The sequence below is a fragment of the Aptenodytes forsteri genome, unplaced genomic scaffold, assembly GCF_000699145.1.
Source record: "Aptenodytes forsteri isolate BGI_AS27 unplaced genomic scaffold, ASM69914v1 Scaffold410, whole genome shotgun sequence".
Classification (NCBI taxonomy): domain Eukaryota; kingdom Metazoa; phylum Chordata; class Aves; order Sphenisciformes; family Spheniscidae; genus Aptenodytes; species Aptenodytes forsteri.
In genome coordinates this window covers 1,144,768-1,171,482 of record NW_008793958.1, presented here as the reverse complement: position 1 = coordinate 1,171,482, position 26,715 = coordinate 1,144,768, and the positions used below count along the sequence as shown (strand labels likewise).

General features: G+C 45.9%; 1 protein-coding gene across 2 annotated transcripts in view; it reads right to left on the bottom strand.

Annotated features, from left to right (window-relative positions):
• The window catches only part of RTN1 (reticulon 1), a 125,946-nt gene that overhangs the window by 2,598 nt on the left and 96,633 nt on the right, over positions 1-26,715 (bottom strand). The window contains exons 1-6 of one of the 2 annotated variants that reach the window (XM_009283093.1): positions 15,333-15,559; positions 3,614-3,821; positions 2,329-2,467; positions 1,391-1,460; positions 955-1,001; positions 802-860 (exon numbers count right to left, since the gene is read on the bottom strand). In XM_009283093.1, the coding sequence (XP_009281368.1) occupies positions 802-860; positions 955-1,001; positions 1,391-1,460; positions 2,329-2,467; positions 3,614-3,821; positions 15,333-15,393 (584 nt within the window). In that variant the 5' untranslated portion in view covers positions 15,394-15,559. Of the gene's footprint in view, positions 1-801; positions 861-954; positions 1,002-1,390; positions 1,461-2,328; positions 2,468-3,613; positions 3,822-15,332; positions 15,560-26,715 lie in introns of those variants that run through there. The other variant, XM_009283019.1, reaches the window with a different exon arrangement.

Here is a 26,715-nt window from a genome sequence, read left to right as displayed (position 1 = left end):
TGCCAGACTAAACAAGCCCAGTTCCCTCAGCAACTCATTGCAGGCCACTTGCTCTCTGTACCTCACCATTTTGTAACCTCCCATTGGATACCTGTTATTCAGCCAACTTTTGCAAAGCCACGGATACAAACTGCTGAGATGTATGGATCTACCTTCCAGTCCAGACATTCTGCTTCATTAATTCTCAAGTGTCGAGAACTATGCTTAGACCCTCACTGTGCCCCTAGGGATCCCACAAAAGCTTTTGATACAGGCAGCTCATTAGGAACTAGAGCAAACTGCATAAAAAATTTCATCCAGGTCTTCCGTCCGTTCCATGGTGGTTTGAAACACTCAAGATCATGGTGCTTGCAGGTATTTTCTTTCTGTAACAGCGTGGTGTTCTAATTCCCACTTTGTTCATTAATGGTATTATTAATTCTAAAGGACAGAGTCCCTGAATGCAAAAACCCAGGCTTGGGGTGGTCAGTGGGGACGGGAGTTAACACACTCCTTCTGGTTTGTCTTGGCCAGGCAAAAGTATGGACATCAGTCCCTGGTTGGGCTGCTCTGTCCACAGCTCCCCCAAACAGCAGGAAAGGGGAGAGAAGGATGTAGGGTCACAGCTCTGCCTCAGTCTACACGCAGCTGAGAAGGCCTGTGTTCCTCCAGGGATCTGCCCTCCCACAGGCTCCTGCCTGCCAGGAGCCGGGGAGGACATCATTCACAGGGCACGTTGTCCCCAGGACCACCCAGCTCTTAGCCACCCCCAGTGCACCGCAACCTCACAGCAAGACAGGTCAGGTCTGCTGCTGAACTCACTTTGCCACAACAGTGTTTATGTGGGTCCGCACCAGTCCCAAGTATTGATCAATCTGTGCCTGCAAAGAGCAGAAGGAGACCAAGTCAGTCGGGCATCAACAAGGCAGAACCACCCAGACACCTGAACTGTAGTTCAGGGGCGGACAGACTTACCTGGTACTTGTCATATACAACGGGGAGAGTAAACATAGACACCACAGCTGAGGAGAAAAAGAGCATACTGTTATATTCCTGCCGATCAGATTCCTCCAGAGAAGAGACCTACTTCAAACAGCGACAAACACATATCATGCCACTTGGTCAGCTGATCCACCAGGGATCTTTGTATTAAAAATGAATTTTGCTCAAACCTCCCAAATATGGAATTTCCCATTGCTCTGGGACTAGTAGCTGCAAAACCGTAAAACACAAATTAGTTATAGCAGGAGGGACAATGTAATGGGAATAATTAATATTTACTGGAAAGGGAAATAAAAGTTGATGGTTTAACTGTGGGGAAGGCACAACGAGGATAGGCTGTTTTGTCTAAGTAGAAATCACAAGGGCGTGAAAGTTAAAAATAGGTTTTAAAAGAAATGTTGATTTTTACCCATTATCAGAAGAGTCAAGCCATTGAAGAGGGCTCCCACGTAAGTCAACAGCCACATTAGTACTGCAAACTAAATTAAAGACGGATCATTACGTCACCTCCAGTGTCAGCATAAGAAGAAATCAGTTCACTTAACTAGCTAACATAATGGCACATTAGCCTTTTTCGATGTGTAAGGGGAATTGTTAAGTAAGGCACATTAGGAACTAGGTACTTTTCCTGGGTGTTCACTGCTTCTCACCCTCTTAGCTGAGCTTTCACGTATGTTTAGGGCTTAATTGCATACATTTAGGACTTTGCATTGAGCATGGCATAGGCAGATTTCTGCATCCAATTTTGATGATGGCAGGGGTCATCCCACACAGGTTAATCACAGCCCCACAGTGATAATCCCAGTGACTGAAAACTCTTGAGGCTGGGAGATGGGTACTTTTTTCTAAAAATCTTTAGTAATTAGGACCCTAACCCATGTCTGTTCTCTTAATGATCTTCCCTTTGCTCTGAAGAGCACCTACTTGGGTGTAAGGCTGAGAGTAAATAATTATCTCAGCAGGGAGGGAGAGAAGACCTTCCTCCATAGCAGGAAATGCCACCATTAGAGGAAATCCAGATTAACAGAGGTATTAGAGGGGAACACACCATTTCGTGGCAAAGTCATAGAAAGCATAACGCAGAGCTGCTTCTAGAACTGCAGTGGAGCTAAGCTGGTCCTGCAACTTTTATAAGTCCTGTATACGGATCAATAAATTCAAATGCAGATTGCCAAGCCTCAACACTGCTGGAAGCAAGCAGTTTGGAAATCAAAAAGGAGAGCAACTTTTATATTTGGAGCTACACAAAACTAGGTTTTGTGACGACACTGTCAACATGGGAAGCAGCACTTTGAAATGTAGATTGATCCTCTAGAGAGGGGTTAAAAATATTTAAAGCAATCCTACTTTTAAAGAATCCACAAGGTCCTGAACGAGAAAGAGTCTCCTCAGCTCTTTGACTGTGCTGTTGACGTATAGCTGGAGACAGTCTGTGTATTTCTGAATCTGGTCCTGTGAAAGATTCATTTCCATCTCCAAGTAGGCTCTGCCAGAAACACAGGTATAGTTACAAACCCAGGCAGGTTCACCTGCTGTTCATGCTCGTGCCTGTCTACCCCGTCACTCCCTCCTCCCCAGACCTCATTTCTTTGCGCTGGAGCAACCTGTTCCCCTTCCTGCAGGCAGAGAGCCACCAGCACACACTGTCTTTGCCTTGCATGACCCATCTCCCTGGGCAGTTGTGGGCTGCGCCAGGGCTATTTGCCTCCCTTGCCCTCTCCCCATGCAGAGCCTGGTCTTGATGGGATCTCCCTCTTTTCTCCACCCAAAGGGGCATGCAAATCCTAGCTGAAGGGGTCTCCCCACAAACTTCTGTGCAACACTGCTGCCGCAGAAGGGGACAGCTCCTCCAGCTGGCAGCCTCTGGAGGAACTAAAGCTGCTCTCTGGCCACGTCACCTTCGGCAGCGATGCCCCCCTTCTCTCTCCTCCATCCCTCTGCCTGTCCTGCACCTCTCTCTGAGCTATGCCCATGCCGTGAGTGGCAACTCAGAACTGATCCAAGTGAAACAGAAGGAGCAGCACCCCAACAAGACTTTTTTTCAGCGTGTGTGTTTGCAAACCAGATCGGTTCCATGACCTGGTTTACCAACTTGTTGTCACAGCAGAGAAGAAAGGATCGCTGCCTTCATGGAGCAAACCACCCAGACCCTGTGGAGGGTGGGGAGGGCACCAGCATTGGCACTGGTACCATCACCTAGGGTGATGGACTGCCACATCACAGCCAAGCAGTGCTGGAGAAAAGATATAAATAGTTTCCTTCTATGCCCAATAGAGTGTGCCCAGAAACAATACTCTTCCTGCTTGCAGAGATACTGTATTATCATTAGCTCTAATGAAACTCTTTTTCTCTGTTCGCTTAAAATTTTCTGGATCTTTCGAATTTCAGGAAAAAAATTCCCATGTCTCAGAGAACGATGGCTTTTGTGTTTTTTTTTCCCCCCAGGATCTGAGCCAATACAGCCTTACAGCTCTGGAGACGCTGGACAACAGAAAAAATTTATTTCCCCTGTTATGAGCAAGAAAAGAATTTTATCCAGTACAAAAGCGGCAGCTAAAGAAACGTGAATTGCCACTGGGAATGGATCCTTTGCAAGATAAACGGCCCCTGGCCATGACTGCAAAGCACTCACTTGAAGGGGTGGCCCTCGTCTGTCTTCTGCACGGCCTGTAGGACCGATTTGTAGATTCTGAAGCTAATGGTGGCCGAGAGGCCGGCGAGGGCCAGGTAGGCCACGACGCTGACAACGCTGAACTGGGTCAGGGAGAAGAGCAGCAACAGGAGGCTGCCGAACACAATCCCTGTCTGCTTGATGTCACGCCAGTACAACAGGTCGATAGCTGGGGAGAGAAGACCAACATGTTAAAGGCAGGAGCTGAAAGGGCGTCGAGGATGGCCACCATGGCCACTGCGATGCTTGGAGTCCTTGCAGGAGGGTACAGGGAGGAGTGATGCTCCTGTTCACATCAGCATCAACAGGGACTCCTCAACAGAAGCAGAGGAGTGACTTCAGCAACACACTGAGGAAATGACAACCGATGACCTACTTGAAATCCTTGTATTTCACGTGTCTGTGTCTGGGTTAGATAAGAGGGATAAATACCTCCAGCTGCAGCACGGTGGGTCTCTTGCAGCAGCAAGGCAAATGCAAGCTGGGGTTTGTGTTGTTGCTACAGTTGTATGGCAAGTTTTCACCCTAGTTTGCATTTACTTACCCTGGAAACTCTGGATTGTTTTTTTGTCACAAGTCCAAATGCCAAATGCTTGATCAAAGCATTTTCAAGTTTGGGTTGTTGATAAATGATTGAGAAAGTTTGGGGTTAGCCACAATAAACCACCTTCCCATTCAAAGGTTTGACAATATGATTTTGTTATTTCCTGTTTTGAGAAAGGAAAAGACTCCTGGTTTTACCACTGCTTAATAGTTACATGGGTAGGAAACCATTTTTCAGATGGGACCTTAAAATACAGAATAAATCCCTTTTGCTACTGCAAATCCAACCATCTCAGAAATATTAAAAAGAAACTTTCTGCTTGTTAGATAATTTTCCTTGTCTAGATCCATGGGAGTTGTTAGTTAGAACACAGCAAGTGCAGAAAAACATTTTCAACCAATGTATTTTCACATTTGTAAAGGAGTTAATTTTGACAGTGTTTTTCACCCAGTTTGTATAGTTTATTCCAACACCTCCAGCAAACAATCTTACCATCAGGAATAGTCACTATAAAAGCAAAATTTTATGAAACGATTGCTGAATATCCAGTCCACAAAGGTGAGTCTAATTTCTTTACACCGATAGCCTGTTTCTGAGAGGATTCTTCATCCAGCCAAAGAACATGCTCATGACAATCTAAACAGAACAGCTTTAATTGCACACACTGCACAAGTCCTCATGAACAGCTTGAACACACCACCAGCTAAACAGATTTCATAGATGCCACTTGTCAAATCATTCTGAACAAAGAGTAAATTCAGGAAAGCTGCAATCTGTCAAAAAAAAATTCACAAATACAAAAAGAAACAAAATTAATCCACCCTAGTAGTTCTTATCATCTAATCTCCAAAAATTGTGAGTCGCCATGGCATGTTTGCCTTGAGTCAATGAGCTATATTACTCATTACTATTACACATATTAGCATTGTTTTTCAAAGTGATGGGCTTGAATGCAAAAATTGCTATTGTATTACTGAGGTCTTTTCTCTTCATGCAACATTCACATCCTACTATATTCTCCATCAATATACACAATATAATAACTCTTTCATATCTTTAAGTGTCAGCGTTCAGCACTGGACCTGTGACCATGAGCATGCATGAATAGATCTATGGACTGCTTGGAAGCCAAGGGATGGGGATCTTGTTGGTACGTGCTGGGGTCCTGGATGCTGACTCTACAAAGCAGGGACCAGGCCAGAGTCTTTCCAGATATATGCCCAGTTCTCCTTCCTGCAGAAACCCAGGGGCATGGACTAGGGGATGCTCCAAAATGCAGTTACAGCATAGTCAGAGCATGCGCCTATGTCAGGGAGTTTAGCAGCAGACCCAGCTGTATTGATGCAGGCAGCTGGAGCTCCACCGATTGCTCACAGTTTTGAGGTGCTGGAGTATGCGACTCGCAAACCATCCTTACAAAATGGCATCCTGAACACAAGTGTGCAGTTTTTACCATTTTTCATACTCTTTTCCAGTTGGATGCTGCAAAATCCTGCAGCACAGCACAGCAACTGGTGTGCTTTCACCAGCAAGCATTTGGACAGGAGGTATTATTCACAGCCTGCTCATTTTTATGCTTAAAAATTCCTCTGTCAAAGGACAGTATCGGAAATTTCTGCAAATCACACTTTTTGAGATACTTAAATTTTCTATCACACAATACCTTCACGTTAAATTAAATGAGCACAGGTGAGCTAGCTGAGGATGCTGTATGTGGAACATCATCTGCTGATGAAAGAAAAAGGCCACACACCAGGGGAAAACACTACCTGGGACGCAGGCAGTAGACAGGCAAACAAATGACAGCTGAGCCAAAAAATACAAAAGCCCACTTCAGTAGAGTTCCCTGAGTTAATGCCAATTGATGATAATGCCCAAAATGAGCAACTAAGCCCTCTCTCTTTCTTTCTAGGATCTTCTGCCTCATATTCCTGCAGACTGGAAGTGGGCTGTATTCTCACGCCGAGAGATGCCAAACTGCATTTTCTCATTTCCCTCAACAAGGAAGATACTGAATGACTCAAGACAGACTTGACCAGGTGTGTGTATATCCTGAAACCTGCCCCTTTCTGCCATGAAATGATTGGGATATTTACTAAGCTGTATCAGGTAAGGGAAGTCTTGCCACAACTCAGAGCAAGATGGACAGAGGCCAAATGACACAGTTCTGGGGATATGTGCAGGCGCGAGAGAGGAGATGAAAAGGCAGCTGGCCTCTTTCACCAGCCAAATGAGATTGGGAGAGAGGCATCCTGTGTCTTTTAGACCTGAGGCAAATATTCCCATGTGCATGGAAGAAATATGTGCCAACTGCTAGGTGGAAAATCTCAGCACAGAGGAGGGAGATATGAGTTGAATGATTTTTACATGGCTGTCCCAGTGCACAGGTCCAGCCTGGGGACACACACAACCCCCTACCCACAGCCTGCAGTAGGTCAGTTAGGATTTTCAAGGGCAGGAACCAAATCTGCCTTCTCCTCGTCTCCCTCACAGGGACGGGGAGCTGCGGCACTGCTGCCGTGTCCAGCTGTTCGGGCGGGATTGGCTGCTCCCACAGGCATTCCTCCTCCTCTCCCTTAGGGAGAAGGGGGTGAGCCAAACCGCCTTGCAAAAGGGAGTGCAGGAGGGAGGTGAACCTCACGGCTCCTTGGGAAGGGGGAGAAGGAGAGTTGAGAGCTAGAAATCAGTGGAGACTTGTGGGGTCCAGCCATGGCCCGTGGGCTTCCCTGGAGAAAGCACTTTTTTTGCCAACGGGCCTCAGTGATTTGAGCTGTATCTGTTCCCCTGCAATTTAAGTGCTGCTGAAATCACCTGAGCTATGTGTCAGAGCCATGTTTGCTCTTTCAGTTGCAGCTTCAGTCATTTTAAAGGCTTTTTATATTATTTTTGTCCTACATTTCCTTACATAAACAAATCTCTCTTAAAAGCAGTCAGAAGCATACTGGGTGCAGAATCCCCTAGCTGGGATCCTTTGCCTGGCTTCCTCAGGGTGTCTTTTTCTCCTGTAACTGTTTACGCCAGAGCAAAAGTACCTGTCACATCGGTGTCTGGCATTGCAAATAGATACCAAGGGGCAAAGCCATGAGAAATCTGCTCCTTTGCCATCAGGTGAACCCAGGACTGGGTGCATCAATCCCCTCCACACCCTTTTTTTATTCTGAACAGGAATGAAAATGAAAGATGAGGTTGCCCACCACATTTATACGTCTGCTTTGAGTTTCATCTCATCCTATATTCATAAAAAAACTGATGAAGACCATAAACAACTCCGTCAAACACTTGCTGACCCCATAGGTTTACTGCCCCTTCAACAGGTCACAAAATACAAATGGTGGCCTGAGTCTTTGATGAAGGGTAGCTGCCTGTTCATGCCTGCACCCCTTCCTTCGCATGCTGAAGAGACGACCACCCAGGCTCAGACCAGCCTCCTCAGCACATGGGGATGCAGTGAGTATGAGGACGGCAGGGCCAGGAGCTGAGCTGGAGCTGCACACCTTCGTGCACACATCTCTCTGCAGAACCACTTGCCAGCACGTGCTGGCCCCATGCTCGGCCAGGCTGAGACAGACTTTGAGTCCGGCTCTTACGAGGGTACAGTGTTCCCCAGGTAAATTAGAGGAGAGGGGATCCCTCACAGCATGAGTTAATGACATAATAATTAAATGCTTTGGTCAATACTTAGTGAAAAATTGCCCCATAGGGAAGGAATAAAAGGTCCTAGTGTGGTCAAGGGTCCTGCAAGCGCTAGGTGTGTTGCAGACAGCATGTGTGCATCTGTGTGTGTGTGTGTGCACGGCACAGCCCAGACCCAACTACAATGGCATGATTCTGAGCAACACACGCTGAATATGCATGAAGCAGGAGGCTGCTGCCACGTGAGCCTGTTGATATGTGATGCGCGTGCAATTGGACAGTGGGTCAATTTGCCTGGCTAAGCAAGATACACTTCTGAGAGCCAAAATGCCAACTTCAGACCACCTAAGGTTTGCAGCTAGGATTTGCAAACAGGGTTTTGGAAAACAGGCACTGAAATCAGCCTCGGCTTCGCTGAGGTTTGGGTTCCTTCCATTTTGAAAATCCCAACTGTAAAACCCTGACCATGCCCATTAACATGCAGAAGCTGTTCAGCTGTAGCTTTCCATGATCTCCCTTTAGCTTCCTGGAAGGAGGGAAGCAGCGTCGGTCACTTTGCACTCTTTCCAGTACAACATACCAGAGCTCTGGCTCATTTGTGGAGGTATAAAAGGACTCTGGGTTTTGCCAGAACTGCCTCAGACTCAGAAGTATTTGTATTTATTAAGAAGGACTTGCCAGCCATCTCTAAGACAGAAGTGATGCAGGTCACTGCAACTGCCTTTGAAGAATTTTTCTGGAGAAGCACATCTGATGCGCTATTTATCTGAAAGTATCATCTGCCTGTGTTTTTTAACTGGAAGCAAAACTTGTAAAATGTTACTCAAGTAGCCTTCTATTTGAAAGAAGAAGTTTTCAAGGGTGCCAAATCAGTGTTTCAGCTATACTTTATGGTATAATTTCATCTCATTGAACTAACGTGAGTCCTCCATTTGGGGCCAATCCCCAGACTAACGATGGACAAAGGTAAACTCTATGACACAAGCAACCACTTGTTAATATGAGCAGCTGGTAAATACCCATGTTTGCAAGGCAAGCTAAAAGTAACCTCACAAATATAAGTAACAGCAGCAGCATGCAATGCTTGTGCCAGCAAGGAATTGCTCCTGAGTACAGTGCCTGAAAGCTCTCCCAGCTCTCATCATGGCTTTCAGCAGAAAATGTTTCTGCTCCTCAATATTTGGCATCAAAAAAGACAGAAGACAGTCCTGGGGGCTGGAGAGGGCAGTGCTGGAGGCAAGGGGTGAATGACTTGAGACAGCTGAGTTGGACTAAGTAGTGGTGCTCCAGAATCCATTCTCCTCAGGACCTAGTAGAAACATGAGGACTGGGCTCTGGTGGTTTACGTGGTCCCCAGAAGCATGATGGTGTGGGGCAGCTGCAGCCCAAGGCTCCTGAGCGGAGATCCCAGAGGAAGAATAGAGGATCCAAACCAACTTGTAGCTAAAATGTCCCCCCACCTTCAGACTCCTGCATGGTTATGTTTTTGAAAAATACTTTTGTAAGAGAAATGGGGATATGTCCATTCCATGTCTCAAAGAAAGCATTTTAAGATGAAAACTAATGAAGATCAACTGAGCAGAGACTGGACAATTCACATCTTCCACAGCTTCTCCCTCCCTTCCTCTGAAAACCTCTGTTCTCTCCTTCTGACTTTGCAAGTTTTTCCTCTACTGCAATAACTGTATGAAAAATGAACATGCATCAAGCAGCATTTACATGGAAGTCAGTACAAAAAGTGTGTGCAAAACCCTTGCATCCAGCCTTCAAATGAGACCCATGGGCCTTGATGATCGAATAAAAGGTTATATGCTCCTCAGCATACTAATAACACCCTTGGATGCAATCAAGCTGCCCTCCCCACAATGGAGGTCCCATTGGGCCTCCTTAGGAGGTAAAATCAATAGGTTGTACAGCTTTATTCCCTGTGTAATATTAGTATTAATGAGAAGTGAGAAAAACCTGTCTACACACAGCCTTTAATTCTGTATACAGTGTAATATTATGACTTCATAAATATAAATGACTTCATAAGTCATTTCTCAGACCTACTGGCAGTGAAAAGATCAGGAAACATAATTTAAGAAGGGCAATCTTGTTTATAACATTGTCACAACAATATTTGACAACAAATGCAACAAAGCTCTAAGTCTTTGAATAGAAGTAAATATTGCTCACGCTCAAAGAAATTCCAGTTTGTAGCTTTCACCACAGGCTGCAGGATCAGGCTTTCCCTCTTCCCTCCAGTGAAGGATCCAATGTGGCCATTGCTGCCCTCCCCACAACAGATCTGATTCAAATGTAATACAGATGGATACACCATTTAATGAGCAGTCTGGTGCCTTCAGGAGACTGCTGTGATTAACAGCAGAGCCAAGACAGAATATCTGTGCTGTTTCATGAGGCATCTCTCTTTATCCTTTATCTCCAGCCTTGAGGGATCTCTCCATACTTCTTCTACCTCTTTTACACACTTTGTCCATTAACTTCCTGTCCTCAGTTCAGCTTTGTATCTTTATCATTCACCTGTCCCAAGACTCAACTTGAAAGTTCAGACCTTCTTGGTCCCCGAACTGTGATGAGCGGAGACCTGGAGCAGGAATAGGACCAGGGAAAAGGAAAGTCTTGATATAGGATGCCCTCCACGTTATATCCTACTCCATCTGCAAGGTCAAGGTGTGAGCAAAAAAGTATTGATTGCCTTGTGTGAGGCACCAGAGTGGGCTTGGGTAGACAGAAGAGGATTGGCAATAAAAAATCAGCCCTACAACCATGCCGCACACAAGTCTATTGTAGTATTATTTAGCATTATTATTATTATTATTGTTATTGTTATTGTTGTTATTGTTGTTATTGTTGTTATTGTTGTTATTGTTATTATCATTTTCATATGAGAGATGCTTTAAGACCAGGATTCAACATAGCGTCAGGAGAAAGCCTCCTCCACACACCTCCTGCTCATCAAACCATATCATTATCTGCCTTGGCCAGTTTCTATGGAGGATGTTTTTGCTCTCACCTTAAGAGAGCAGAAACCAAGGAGACCAAGCAGAGTCCCCGAATGCAGTCCCTGAATGCACATAATGCTATGGAAATGTTAAGATTTTCCTGAGATGCTCCTGGACCAAAATAACAGACCTGGACCCTTCCAAACTCTATCCAAACATTTGAAAATCTGCACATTTTCAAAATGAATGGCTCAGACCTATGCTATTTGTGAAAATTAAATATCATGTGGAGAGAGTATCCCTTCTGATATCAAAAAAGCCTGTCCAAAACTCACTTCCCAGAGACCTAATGAAAGCAAAAGCAGCCCTCCAATGTTGCCTTCAACCACTGCCCCATCATCACCCCCTTGCTAGAGTTCAAATTACTCCTCAGGGAATACCTTAAAATAATCTTACTTTTGGGAAATTTTCTCCTTGTTCTGGCAATGAAAGAATATTGTCTGTCTATTCTTAAAAGGAAAGAAAAAAAAATACATTCAGACATGGCACAGCAGGTGTGCGGAGCACATTTCAGCAGAGCTATTGAAATCTCATGATTTTTTGATACCACCTAGGTCAAGGTGTTTGTTGGGATGGTTGGCAGTTGAACAATGTGAAGCTCGTCTAAGAGAGTTTGTCCTCTAACTTTAAGCTCTTGATCTTGTCGTCATAGCGCCATCAACAGGAATGTACTTGAGGAAGGGCGGATACAATTTCTGCAGCAGTTACAAAAAATGAAAGCAAATCTGGAGGTGGAAAAAAAATCTTGACAAATTTCCTTCAAATTTTACAGGAAATCAACTATGAAATTAGGAAGTCAATTCCTCATAAGTTAGTGTAGTTTTGTGAAACTATTAGCTAAATTGGTTACATCAGATGATGACTTGGTTCCAAGATTTTAGCTCTACCAAGGTCCAACATAAGAACCAACTACTGGGACAGATCTTTAGCTGCTGAAAAGAGGGAGAGCTCATTTGAGCAAGACAAGTGGATCCCAGCTGAGAGTTCAGCCCACAATATTTTCAGGAAAGCACTGAAGGTACCAACGGGCTGAAGTTATATTCTCATAATAGCTGTAATTAGACAGACTTCAGAACTGTCAATAAGATTATAGATTAATAGCATGCATCCATATTATTGCCATTGAACTTCTTTATCAGTCTTAAAGTGGGGAATGGTGCCATGAATAGTTGGTGCAGCTTCTCAGCACCCTTTGGAGACCAACTGATATATCAATCAAGCAAGGAAGCTGGTTCTCTGGAAACAGCTGCCAAGAAAATGCTACTCACTAACTCCAGTCCCAGCAGAGTTACGTCAGCTAGATGGATTTGATGAAGTCTGCAGTCCTTTTCCACATTAAGTTATAATTATAATGTGGATAATACTTAGGATCATTTCTATGAATGGTTCACAGGCCTTTTTCTCTGGATCTTTCAGATTTTCTTTTTTAATAAGTCTTGCAGAAGGTTGAAGCTGCAGGAACAAGCATGTCACTTATGACCACCCAAGAGCTGACACGTAGAAGAAATAGTGGAAGAGGGAATACTCATGAGGACCAGTGTACTGACATCAAATAGCTCCACCAAGCTGGGGTGCAAAGACTTTCCTAATCCAGAGAGACCTCTCCAGCAAGGCATGGGGATGAGTCCTGCCGAGCTGGGCCGAGTCCCTGGGGAAGGCACAGAGACCTGCTCCACCACCCAAACCTGGAGGCACACCTCATCCCGCAGCTCCCCTCTGGGAACTGCGCACTGCGCTGCGTCACACGGCTGGCACTGGCTACGCGTTGTTACACGAAGGCCCACATCAACCAGCATGCCCAGCCGGAGGTGTTTCTCCGCACGCTCATGCATTATGCATGGCTCCATCCCAGCCTACTTCAAATGCATCACCTTCCAGTGCGAAAGATGACTTGGGTGTGGAAGTCAGCTGCAATTCCCCAAAGCCGCCTATGATAATATTTTGAATGAAATATGTGCCCAGCAGGGGCGAATTACTCTCCCGCTCTCCCGAGGGGCTGTATCGTGGTCTACCATTGACATAATCATGCTGTACCTGCAGGATGGATAGGTAAAACACATTGCAATATTTCTAAACATATATAGCGGCATCAATTGCTTCATTGCAAGGAAAGTAACAGTATGTAGATTTAGCGGGGCAAAGCCAAAGCTTCACGAACTGTCCCTGCAGCTTCTCAAGATCCCCACCCAATTTTACACCGATTATAAGTACTATAAGAGCAAACCAATGATACAGCTAGTTGCAGGCTTGACTGTTTATTAATTAAAACTTATGTTAACCTCAACATTGTTTTTCCATAATTTCAGTAAAAATATGCTCTGTATTTACTGACGTTTGTGTCTGCATCTGTTACGTTCACAGACATATTCCAGAGTTTTCAGGGAGGAACCATAATTCCATTGATAATGTAGTTGGCAAAATTATACAACTCCAGGTTTTCATAAAACTGATATTCTGGGTTGAGACAGAGACTACATGAATAATAGATATTAAAAGAATCAATGAATCAAGTCTTTAGTCTTCATTCTTCTGAATTTTAAATTCCTTCTGTTTTATCTGGGACTGATCAAAGAATTTTCCTGACAGAAATAATATTCTATGATTATTTCATGTTTTCTGCAGGATCATTGTTGAATCATAAAGCACCACCCAAGAAAAAGAAGAAGATATGCAAATGATGTGGAAGTGAGGCAAGTGATTTATTTTAGCTGCGTTGATTTTTTCAGATCTGGGGTTTTTTTCAAATCAGCATGGGACATGTTGTGTCATTTCATTTTCAGCAAATCTACCTCTTGGCTTCAAAAAGGAGAGAACAGAAGGAGAGAAAGCCTACTATTATTATTAATTATTAATTAAACAATAGCAACGTGCTTTTTGTTATTTCCCCCTTTTTTAATTTATGAAGGAATATTTTTTTTTTTCTGATGAAGAGGGAAAATATTTAGTTTGCTTCTAAATACAGGTGGTTCAGCAATCTGACTCAGCAAATTAATGTTTCTATAAGGATCAGCAAAATATTGAGCCTTTTTGGAAACAAAACAAACAAAAACCCCAAACCCCAGCTAACAAGGAAGTTTATCTGCAAAGCTCAGATGAAAAGACCCTGAAGTTTGGTTTTGGCTCTCCCATATAAGCTTAACGAATCGTGCAATCCTATAGAAAACCCTAGCCCTTGATTAAGGTGTGGAAAGCCCGAGCTGCTGGAGGCTGGCATTTAACAGGTGCATGTTTACTTTCCAGCTACTCGTCTTCCCTTACAAAACCCTCAGATCATAAATACAATTAGGTGCTGAATTAAGACTGCAAAAATATCAAGCTCCCTAGAGACAAGTGTCTGTCTGAAAGATCTCCCCCTGCCCTCCCCCCCCAAAAAAAAAACACTTTAGGAAGGTTTCCTGGCTTCTGTTACATTGAGCTGCGTTTATGAAACTATTTCTGCAAGCATCCTGGACCCTTTAATGAGATGATGCTAGACCCTGTTGAGAGCATAAACATCATGTACTGTCTATTCAGCATAAACATGCACCTTAAAATTAAAAAATACGTTCAAACAAAGCCTGCCCGAAGCAGACAGCAGCCTGCCCAGCAGGATCAGCCGCTAGCTTTTCTCCCTCTAATCTGCCTACCGAGCAGCCTCACATAGACTGTCCTTTATCAAAACAAAGGCTGGATGCTGGCTGGGAAGTGTGAAGTCGACTAAAAATGGCTGAAAAGCTGTCCGAGGCGCCCGGGAAGGTAGCCAGCCCCACCCAGCGCAGACACTGACCCACTCAAAATAAGCTGAAAATAAGCCCAAAAGGGAGATGCTATTGTTCCCCTTGCCTGCTCGGCAGCAAGACAACATCATCCCAATATTTTGCCCCCGAACGGCTCAGCAGAGTGCTTGAAAGCACAACGAAGGGATAATGGTTTTTTTTTTTAAAGCAATCCTACAGCAAAGTACGAAGTGGGTGGCAATGCCGCGGCCGCCTCGGTGCTATCGCACTTCTTGCCGAAGCTGCGTTTTCTTTGTGTCGACGCTAGGCTAAGCCCTCGCTATGGGTGTGTCCGTGGGCAGGATGCACCGAGGCGCCCAACGCAACCGCCTCGAACCCTCGCGAGCCCGAGCAGGCACAAATACACCGTCACCCAGCTTTCCTAAAGCCCGAAAGGGATGAAATCATGCCAGCGGCAGCCCGACGGAGAAAGTCAGGGATGAGCTAACAGCAAGGGCAGATGCTTTGGGAATGAGTTGTAAGGTGGGAAGGAAGGTCCTGTATCCTGGATGCTTTCAGGGTGAGACAGCTGGAGATGGGAGAAATACATTCAAAGAACAGACTTAATGGCTTTTTATCTTTCTTTCTTAAATTACCCCCCAAAGAAAAGCTTCACGGGGAGGGAGAGAAAACAGCATGCAAAGGCCCACAGGTGAACAATGCAAAAATGGACGGATCCTGCCTTCGCCTCCTCTGACATGCAGTCCTTCTAGCATGCAACACTAGAATAGATAGAATACCCTGACATTTCCAGTTGCTCCAAAGACAGTCCATCTTGGTGGAATCGGCACTGGCTTGCATCTCGGAGAGCTGAGGAATTGCCGGTCCTTTCGTCGGAGGCACTGCGTTACCAGTCAGGCATTCCCGAGCATGGGTGGGTTAGCGGGTATCGCTCCCGTCTCCCTGCTCGGCTCCGGACTGATGCTGTAAGCAGCACAGGCGGAGGGGGGAGGGCATATTGTACGCGCTGCGGTCTCCACTGCAGCAAATCAGCAGTGTGATGTGGTTGCCCTAGGGAGCAGGCTCCTTTGAAAAGGGGATGCAGTCCCCTTTCAAATCAAAAGCTTGCGCTTGGCGGCTTAGCCTCCTAAGCCATCGAAATGGTTAAGGCAACCTGACGGCAAAGAAATAAAAACAAATTGGGTGTGGGTGGAAGGGGGGCGAGGGGGGGTGAGCAGTGTTTCCTATGTGACTGTATGGTTGTGACTATTCATGTTCCAGAAATTTCTTGAGAGTGATGAAATCTGGTGTTTTCTTCATTTTTTTGAGAGGGGCAAATTTCCCCCTACCCCTCCAGGTTTTGATGCCCCCCTCTCCTCTGCCCAGCTGGGTGAGGTCAGGGAGCAAGCAGGAGAAAACCAAGGGCAGGATCCAACCCCAACAGAGCAACCCTCGTTTTGCTATTCTTTCAAAACTATTCCAGAAACAGAAGAAAATAGCAGAGTACCCACACCACCGGGGATCACCCTTCTCCCCCTGCAGGCATGAGCACCCGCAGGCACCGGGTGACCCACATGGGCCCCCAGCCCCTCGTGCCAAGCCCTGCTACACCGGGGTGCCAAGCACTGCAAGCTGCACGCAGGTTAGGGTGTGGGGGGTATGAGCACTGCCTCCTCCCACTGCTCAAATTGCTGCATAAACCAGGATTTGAGGTGCAAAGAGTGCAGGTATATGGGACAACTTGTGAAAAAGCATGTGCTCTCACTAGTAACTGTGAGCCCACTAATGGCTGAATTTTAACACCAGCCCCGACACTCCTCCTCCAGGTAAAACACTGCCCTTGCCTCAGTTTCCCTATCAATAAACTACTATAAATAGCCTCGCAGAGATGTCATAACTAAGCAATGGCCACACGGTACTTGGTAAATACTTGGAAAGAAAATGCTTTACATCCACCCAACCTATTTGCCTTTTCAGATTTTGGGGAGTGGGGTGGTTATTAATCACAAAGAAACTCCACAAAAAGTCACCCCATTTCACTGAAGAGTGACCTGAGATACAGCAGATCAGACTTGTTCCAGTCATCGTTGGCAGAACAATCCCAGCTAGGGACCTCTCAGCTTTGAGGTTCTATTTAATCTTTTAGATCTGCTAGTTTATGAAATAATTTTACTTTAGCCACGTTATACTAAATTCAGCTTTTTTATATGGAAACAGACAGCAGCACAGACACAGTGGGTCATGGATACATCGGCATGGGGAACAGAGTTTGAATCTCTCTGCTCTTTTGGCTCCAAAAACAAACAGTCTTTAATGCCTGTGTTAACAGAGATCTCCAACTGGCAGTAGTAGGTCACTTATCCTTCCCTCAGGTAACTCATCTCATAGAAGAAAGCCAAAATTTAAGGAGAGATTCACCACAGTTTGATCTTAACCTTTACCTAGGAAACTCTGCTGGGATTATGGAGGCCAACAGCTATTGTTCATGTTTCAAAACCGTCTTTGAAATCCCCCAAAAGACTTGCTCTAGGCTTGAATCCAGCATCTTCAGTCCCCTAACAGGGAAATAATTAACTAATTGGTGCAGAACTGGCTTCAGTTGTCATTGCATATAGTAAGATTAAATCATCGACAAACAATGTTACCAGTGTTGATTTTATGTTCTTCCTGGCTTTATTAAAAAAAGGAAGAAACAGGTTGGCAAGGGATGATTTCTCAGCATGCATTGATTGGTTTAGAGCAGCAAATATCCCTATTGATACGTTTTGCCCTGCACAATGTTTGCAGCTCTGCGATGGGGTTCCCAGCACCAATCCATAATACGAGGTATTTACAAGCAGTATGTGTAAAACAGAGCCATCATTCACATGAAACTCCTAAATCCTGGAGTCCCTGAAAAAAAGCCAAAGAGACCTCAAACTTAGTGCATCAGTGAAACTCATGGCTATTGGGCATGTACCATCAGCAACACAGCAGTGACAAGACACAAAATCTCTGCTTAGTCTCACTGTAACACACATTTCTCAGTCAGGTATCAAAGACAAATTCCCTTTGGAGAGAAGAGTGGTCCATGTACATTTAACAGCCCAGTGTTGTATGAAGCAGTGATGATTTCTCCTTTCCTTCATTGTTGGTAGGGATTTTTCTTGCCCCAGACTTCAGGTCTCCATCTCCTTCCCCAGGCTACCAAAATGAACCATACTATCAGTTTTCCTGCTTAAATTCTTACTTCCCTTTGGAAAAGTGTCTCTTCAGACTTGGCCCATGTGATTGGACTGTCCCGTGCTACTTCCAGAGCTATTTTAATTCATGGGCACCAGAACCCGTCACTTTACCACCAGTAACAAGAACAATACTTTTGTGTCAGAAACAACTGAACTGGAACTGCGAGGGACAGTGTGTCTACGTAGACTGGCACAAAAAGTTTAACAAAATCCCAATCAGCACTGGGTGGATCCAGGACTAAAATGGCAATTGATAAAAAATGCATTTCTACAATGAGAATTTAAATTATGCATTCAGTAAGTAGTGAGCCAGAATTAGGACTAAGCAGTTGGCCGTCAATAGACTGAGGGTGAGAACTACTTCTTTGCAACACAACTAAACCAGGACCACCAACTAAACATTTACTGAGCAGACTGGAAGGCACAAATAAGCATAGCACTGCCTGGATCTTAAAAGGGCGAGACATGCACAGGTCAGAGATCTTGGCATCAACTGCAGAATACCGCAGTGTTGGAGGAGAGTTTTCCTGTGATCATGAATAGAAGCAGGATTAAAAGCAGTAAGTGGAATTTGCTTCCCTTCAGAGCACAGTGCATGGAAAACCTCCTTCTGCCGCAGGATGTTACTGAAATGATTACAGATCTTAAGATGTTTTAGTGAGGTCACCTAAAGCTCAATGTTGATGGCACAGTCACAAGCCAAGTGGGCTCATCAATATTTGCCTGTTAAGTAGCTCTGCTGGAGATAATGACCCATGTATATAGGATGTGTGGGGTAAGGACTTAGTAAAATAAAGTTACCTGGTTGCTTTCAGCCCATGCTAACCTCCCATTGAGGGAAACCTCTGGCCAAGTTAACACGAGTAGTGTATTTCTGTCTGCCTCATTTATTTCCATCCCTCTAACCCCAGCAGGGATTGCTGGATGAAGTGCAGACTGCAGCTCAGCAAAGGGCACGGGCACCCTGCCGCGGTGTGTTGGCCACCAGGGATGTGTTGCTTACAGGGACACAACAAGCCCTGCATCAGGACTAGCTCTTCAGCCCTACCTTGCTTCCCTCCAAAGGTCCTCTTCAGCCCTACCTTGCTTCCCTCCAAAGGTTGCATTTGCAACTCCTCCACTTCCACAGTGACCCAGCCTGCCTGTGCACCGCTGATGAGCTCTGATGAGGTCAGAGTTAACAACAGTTAAGGCTTTTTAGGTAAATATACTTGAGTTGACATAACAGTCCATAAGAGCTCAGAAGTACCCACTGTTCTACCATGGGAAGGATCACACATGGCCCTAAACTTCAGGGCTGTCCCTTAACAATCCTGCTGGAGGGCAGGGTGGAAATCAGCACTGGTTTCAAAGAGTATTTAATGATAACAAATTCAAAGATAGAGCTGAAACCGTCGCCAGTTCTGCTCTAAGTGCAGTGACGTTGAAGACACTTTGGACTGATTATGGTTTTCAGAACAGCGCTCTGCATCACTCCGCATCAACGCATCATGGGACACATTGAGGGCAGTGCCAGATCTGCAACGTGGTGCTGTAAGATCCTGACATTTAGCACTTTAGGAGAACAATAGCATTAAGGGAGATCGTTGGGTTTTTCTTCTAAGCTAATTTGTTCTTAGCATTAGCAACAAAAATAGAGGGGATGCTATTTTAAAAGTTGCATTAATATGTCCCGAAGCTCTAAAGGGCAATGGGGAATTTTTGCCTGCGTACTCCAAGCCAAGGGCAGCCAGCAATTACATTTTCATGAGGAGGCTGTCAATAGCAGAGGGATGAGCCAGATCCTGACTCTGCTCTCATCCTTCCCGCTGTCTTCCACTCATTCTTGCACAACACGTTTTCTGGGCTGCAGAATTGCTCAGAGGCAGCTCAGGTGGAAAGGCCATGAGCTGGGAGATGCTGACGGCTATTTCAGGTCCATCACTATTCACAGTCTAGGTGGTATATAGAGAGCACTGTCCTTGCTGTCTTTTGCCCTAGGTCTTTGGTGTTTTCTCTTAGGAGATTAATTACTTTTTTTCCTCAGGTCTTTAGACCACAAAAGGAATCAATAAGCTGGTAAAAAAAGACAATATGGTCTTAAACTGGTGCAGTTTACGTCTGAAGCTGAATACTTGCAACAAAAGAAACCCCGTGTCCTGGCATGTCACATAATGTTCCAGCTTCCCTGAGATTTCTTTCAGAAGTCTTGAAATGCCTGGGTTTATGAGGGTTTTTTAAAATCATCAGTCAAAACATTTGGGTTGTTCTCAGGGACAAGAAGTGTGTTTTGAGATGTGTTGCTACGCTTCTGCTCTGCTGCCTCTGTTTCACTTTCTGCTCAGCAGATCTGTTTTTCATGCCCATTTTTGCTCGAAGTCTGAGATTATCATAAGGCCTTTGGCAACAACCATGGGACACAAGTCAAATGAGTGGGTGAAAGAATCAGGTGAGACATACTTTGCACTTGCTTCCCTCCCCAGGAATGAGGTGGCCTTTCTTTGAATCCTAGTAAATGAGCCATCTGGGGGGAAGTCCTTAGATTTGGCGCTATTGTTAAGAAACAATTTTCCGTTTTGGTTTTTGAACCTCTGATGTGCAGTCCCCCAGCAAACCTGGCAGAGATCCTCTTCACCGGCCATCCCAGAGATGGCTGGCACTTCTGCAGTGCCATTTGAGCTCACTGACTACTGCAGGCAACAGCACATGTAACACATCAGAATCAATTTTGATTTACTCCTGGCTCTTCAGCAGTGGATAATTTCTCTTGTTCTTTAATGTTATTTTTGAACTGTGAGGATCATAGAAATGAAGGCTCTATTCCTGCCTTTGACCTAGAAAAGTCTTTTGATTCTTTCCAGTGGGATTACTTTTTTCAATTGCTGGGAACCTTAAAATCGGGTGTTTCTCTCCTTTGGGGGAGGTAGTTGGTACATCTTCATTCCTCCTTTAAGATTTGATCAGTAAAGCTGATGAGACCCTAAAACTCTGGCTGACCTATTGCATTCCCCCATTAGAGCAGGCTCTTATGGCGCTTGCAGCCTACTCCCATTTTCAAGCCTGCCGCTTTTAAGCCTGTGCTGCTAAATTTGTCTCCCTTACAGCATTGCTGGTGCTGCAGCTGGCATTATTAATTCCATTTCATTAACTGATCTTCCTAATGGACTGGAAGACAAAAGAGAAGACAGTCCTGAGACCACAGCATGGCTGGGCCTCAGGAGATCTATGTTCAGTCCTCGCGTCTGCCACAGGCTTCCTCCGTGACCTTGGGAATCATCTTTCTTAGGTCTCTGGGTCTGCTTGGTCTATTTAAATTTGGGCCATCATCTGCTTTTTAAGCTTTATTTCTGCAGCACCCAGCACAACATCTGCTGCTCTAGCAAAGGAGCCTCATGCATTTTTGCAATACAAGTTGCAGGCAAGTGTTACTGGCTGTCATTCTTGGACCAGTGGAGATCAAGCAAGATTGTAAAGATGAATTGGGATTGCATTGCTCTTGGAAATGGTGAAATCCTGCCTGGTGCTGGGCAAGGATGCTGGGGGACAGAGGAGCCTCCTCGTTGGCCAAGCATGCCCAGAAGAGATGAAGACGACACACTTTTAGCATATTCTCCAAGCAAAGTCTGGCGGCCAGTGCCTGAGCTGGGGAAATGAGGCCTGGACTTTGCCACCACATGGGTGTGCCACAAGCCACCAGGGACGCTGTCCCTGCCTGGGCAAGGTCCTGTGCTGGGGGCAGAGGAGGTGGCCCAGGAGCAGCTCATCTCTCTGGCTCTCCCCCTGCACTGCTGGCACCCTGCAGGGCAGGCACAGCCTCTCTGAGCTGCTTTGCTGGGGGGAGAAGGCAGTAAGAGGCAGAAATAAGAGAGTGAGCAGGGACCACGCCAGTACAAGCACGCAGGCACGTGGCGTGGTGGTGCACAGAGCGAGCCGTGCCCCAGGCAGGCAGCCCTGCTGAGAGCCCAGGCAAAGTGCCACACCAACGCAGCTCTGCCACGCAGCAGCACTAGACAGGTCCTGCCCGGTCAAGTCCTGCCCTTTGCTCGTCCGCACATCCAGGTCCTGGGCTGAGGCAGCTCCGGTGCAGCCCCCAGGAAAGATGTGCCCACAGAAATGCCCAAAGCCTTGCTTACAGGGGCAGCCCCTCGCTCCTGCCCTACTGGGATCAGGCCCAAGTTTTGAAGCTCCAGGTGCCGATTCATGGGCTGGGATGCTCTGTCTAAGTACAAAATGCAACTACAAATTGTGCAAACGCGACTGCAAATTAAACCAACAGCCTGCAGGCAGAGGCTCAGGAGGCTGAGGTTTCATTTGCAGCAGTGCCACAAGCCCTTAATTCAGGTTGGGATTCTTATAAGCAGCCAGGGGTGCTTGCAAATGTGCTGTGGTTTGCAGTGTTTCTGCTGGCTCCTCTGCTCCTGTACCCAGTGCTCCTCCTGCCAGCCCAAACCAGGCGGGTGGGAGAAGGTACAAAATGACTTACCACAGACCAAGCCCCTTTCCCCAGCCCCTGTTCCCCAAAAAAAGTCATTTTCTTTGGGGAAGGGAGTCACCCAGCAGGCCCTGAGCTGCTCACCCCTCTGCACCATGCTGGAGAGCTGCTTCGAGCATCTCAGCACGGACATCTTTGCCTCCAGCCCCTGTTCCCCAAAAAGAGTCATTTTCTTTGGGGAAGGGAGTCACCCAGCAGGCCCTGAGCTGCTCACCTCTGCACCGGTCATCTTTGCCCCCCCCCCCCCGCCCCTACCCCACTGCACGGGGAGGCTGGGAGGATAAATGCATTAGTGGTGGAGGTGTGCAGATGCTGTGGCCATGCACGCACCGGCTCAACAGACACACAATTGTCATGGCAACCCCAGCTTTCCCCGGAAAACAGCAACAGATCACTAATACACCGCTGGATGCAATAGCCACAACCACCTGCTCCATGGATGCGAGACACCTGGGTACCAAAATGCTTTCTGCAAAGGGAGGGATGGCGCTCACCGAGCCACAGCTCTAGATCATAATCAGGCTGGGAGGTTGGCTGCTGATATGGAAAAATCTTGGCTGAGGTGGCAGAGGAAGGGGGGACAGGTTGGGCAGGGGCAGGTTAGAAAGCAGCTGCTCCTGTCCTGAGCAAATGCAACCCTACAGCGCTTGCAAAGGCGATGGAGGAGGCAGAGAGTGTGGCTGCTTATTGCAGGAATGCTAACAGCGCTGCATGGCACAAAGGGCTGATGAACGAGGAGTGCATTAGTACTGTCCAAAGGAAAAAAAAAACCAAAAGGAGAAATGAAGGACATAAAATACTGGTGTGTAAGACAGGAATGTCAGTGCAAAGCTGTGGGAGGGGGAAAGCAACGAGAGAATATGAGCAGGGCTCTGGCAAGAGACAATATGAGCACTGGCTAGAGAAACACTTTGGACAGTGAAGCAGCACTCTGATTTTTAAATGTTATTATGGGCCTCTAGGGTAATTAGAAGAATTAGATCAGGAAATGATGTGCCAGAAGTGTTGCCTGGAAAGTGGTCAGAGTTGTGTTTGCTGGGGAAATGAGCAGGGAAAATGGTTTTGTGGGGCATTTTAGGACATTAGCTGGAAGAAAAGCTACACAGAAAAGCAGTGATGGTTTGAGTGTTGGGGGGGCTGGCGCTGCCCCGGCACATCCCCTCACATGGGGCAGAAGGAAGAGGAAAGAATGGATCGTATGTATATATCTTATGGAAGATACCATAAGCAAGGTCAAGCAAGCTTCCAGCATCAAATCAGCAAAATATGCAATGAAAATCCACACCCTGGAGCCAGCTTATTAGGAACTTAACATCAGTCATCCCTAAAACTAGATATCTTATGCATACAGATGCAAAATGAGGAGAAAGAGAAGAAAAAAATGCAGAACCCAGATAAACCCACTGAATTTGTGGAAATGGGTTTCTGTCTGAAAAACAAATTCCATCTCTGAGTACCTGAACAACATGTATCCTTGCTCCCCCTCTCTGCACACAATGAGAAAGTCCTGATTTGGATGCTGACGTCGAGTATCTGAGAAAAGACAATTTCATTTCCCATTCTGAAGGCCAAAGGATTAAAGATAGATCAGCAAAACTATTTCACATTTAGAAAACCAAACTAAAAGGCCTAAGGAATTCAGATTTCCCTGATGATATCGTTAAACACCATAAGCCACATTTTCCTGATTGCTTCTGCAAAGGAATGATAGCTCTCTACTCTGGGATGAGCATGAATATATAATAGGAGGTATAGAGTGAATTTGAATGTATATATGTAAAATGAAATTATTTTGCTATCTTTATCAATTAATAAGCAGCATGAAAGTTCACTGGTCAAAACTGAACAAGGGAAAATGTTTTCCTTATTTCACAGCATATTTAACCACTCTGCTTCAATAATGGATAGCACGTGGTTATGGTAGAAGTAGCAGTAATTTTGGAGTAACAGTGTAGATTTGCAGAGATACAGAAATAGCTGTTATCCCAGAGCACTGCACATGAACAATGCAAGGTGGAAGGATAGCATACTACATTTTCTGCATGAATAGTGAATTCCCTTGCAACAGGTTTGGCTTTTGCAGAAACTGGGGAATTCCAAAAAGAGTAGTAAAATAGGTCTGGGCAAGCATTGCAAAAGGTCTGCTGGGATTTCTGAACTGCTTTCCTTAAGTGTTTCACTCCTTGCAAATATTTAAGTACATGGGGCTTTGCTGAAACTTCCTGACTGAGACAGGTACCACCAAATACCCCTTTGTACTATATCAGATACCTCATTCTTAATAAAAACATCCAGGGACTAAAAGCATGATATCCCTGTGTCCCATCTAAGGCTCTTGCACTTCATATGCCAGATACTTAAGATTAATTTCTTGCAAATGAATCAGAGATAAAAAAAAATGGCATGACATTAATTTTAAATTATGATAAATTCAAGAAAACCACAATCTTTGAATGTGCGAACAAAACAAACCCAAACCCCAAACCCAAATGCCATATTTTGTTTTGGATGAACCTCATCTTTCACAGGTACGGTAGACATGATCAGCTGTTGCTGAATGCTAGGCAGGTCTCTGAGTCCTGCTGGTCCTCAGCACCTGCGGGTCTGGGCTTTGGAAACCTCAGCCTCTGAGTACCCCCAGCTTGAAGCTGAGAGTCATCAGCCCTCTAGATTAGGATGTCTAGTACTGGGGACCAGAAGAGAAGGGACTGTACTTCATTTTGGAAGCAGCAGCTCTTACCTTTTCCAAAACACTTGCTTTTTAACACTTGCTTTTTAACTGTGCTTTTTTTTCCTCCTTCTTTTTCCCAGGTTGACATTTAAAGTGATCAAAGTTTCCTGTGAACCACAGCTTCTAAGTTTCAGATAAATATAGCCACGCTGCTCTGCATTTGTTTGTTTTCCTCAGGTTGCAAACCTGCAGTCGAGACCTACTTATTTTGGAGCAGGGAGAGCTGCTGCTTGTCACCACGTGCTTCAGCAACTGGGGAGGAGCACAGCCCTGCATGCAGGGTGCAGCTCTGCACCACTCGCAACATGGGGTCCAATCCTGCTCTGGCAATTCGGAGCAAACTAACCAGCAGCCCCTGTGCTGGCTCGAGGAGCCAGAGCAACCCTGGAGCAGGCAGAAAGCAAAAGGAGGCGTGATGCATGGAGACAGACTGCTTACATGGGTGCACATAGCGGATGATGGAAGTGGCCATGGCTGAGGGTATGTGACATGCCCAGCCCACGCCAACATGCAGGGGGACAACCCTGAGCCCTTCGGGACACAGTAAAGCTCTGTGGGCTCCACAGTATGGATGAAACCACATGCAAGGGCAGGAAGGTCCTGGCCCCCCCTCCCTTGCGCACCCACACATACCCACTCAACCCAGTACAATTTATTTTGGCCTCCCCATTAGCTGGGAAGTAAACGTGGCAATTACTTTGCATATCTGAAGTGTCAGAACCCTTCGGCACATTTCCCTGAAGCTAAATAATTAATGAAGAGCTCTGATTAGCGTGAATCTTGTGGAATCATCAGACAGCATGGAGCGACATTTATTTTTACCTCTCAACGCCTGAGACGGGGCTTTGTTAAAAGGCCAAGGATGGATGGGCTTCCCGGCTGCCGAAATAGGAGGCTGTCCTGCAGCCGAAAGGGCTTGGCTTGGGGTTTATTTTGGAAAAGAAGGTTTCTGCCGTGCTTAGGCTGCCACAGACAGAAGCAGCCTTCAAAATTTGAATGCTCTGCAAGTGATGGAGGATAAAATACACTTCTTTTCCATGCAGGAAAGACATCCTGCATAAGTAGCACCCAGCAACTCATTCACCTCAGTGCCTCATTAGAGGCACCACATCTAAGAGGCTTTTTTCCCTCTCACCAACAAACAGGGGTCAAGTAGAAGATACCGGGTGTGCGGCTGCCAGGGGTCAGGTTCAGCTTCTGCAAATGAGACCACCACAGCAGGACCCGGCTCCCGCAGCAGGATCAGGCCCCATGGAGTCATGCCTGCAGCAGTGGGTTTCCAGCTCGGCCTCCAGTGGCAGAGAGATCTGGTGTCCCTGAGGGGTGAGAACCCTTCTAGCGAAAGACTGCTGCATGAGAGACACAGGAAGAGCTGGTGACTGTTGCTTAAGGTCCATTTTCTCCTAAAAGTTCTTTCTGAATCAATTCCCAATACAAAACACGCCAGCCACCCAAAAAGCTGTACTGAGCCCTGCCGATGCCATGCAGGTTTGTGTGAGCCGCTGGCCTTTCCCCAGCCCTCCCTCGTTTTGCCCTCAAACTGCAAATAATCTGGTTTTTACCATGACCCAGGGAGGAGAGAGGCTGCCCAGCGGACACATGGAGCTATTACATGAGCAAATTGGGTATCTTTGGGGTCCCGTAATGCAGAGGAGGGTATGATCTTCACCTTCCCAGGGAGAAGACAAAGGTAAAGCAAAGGGATTATAGAATCATAGAATAGAATCATAGTTGAGGTTGGAAAAGACCTCTAAGAT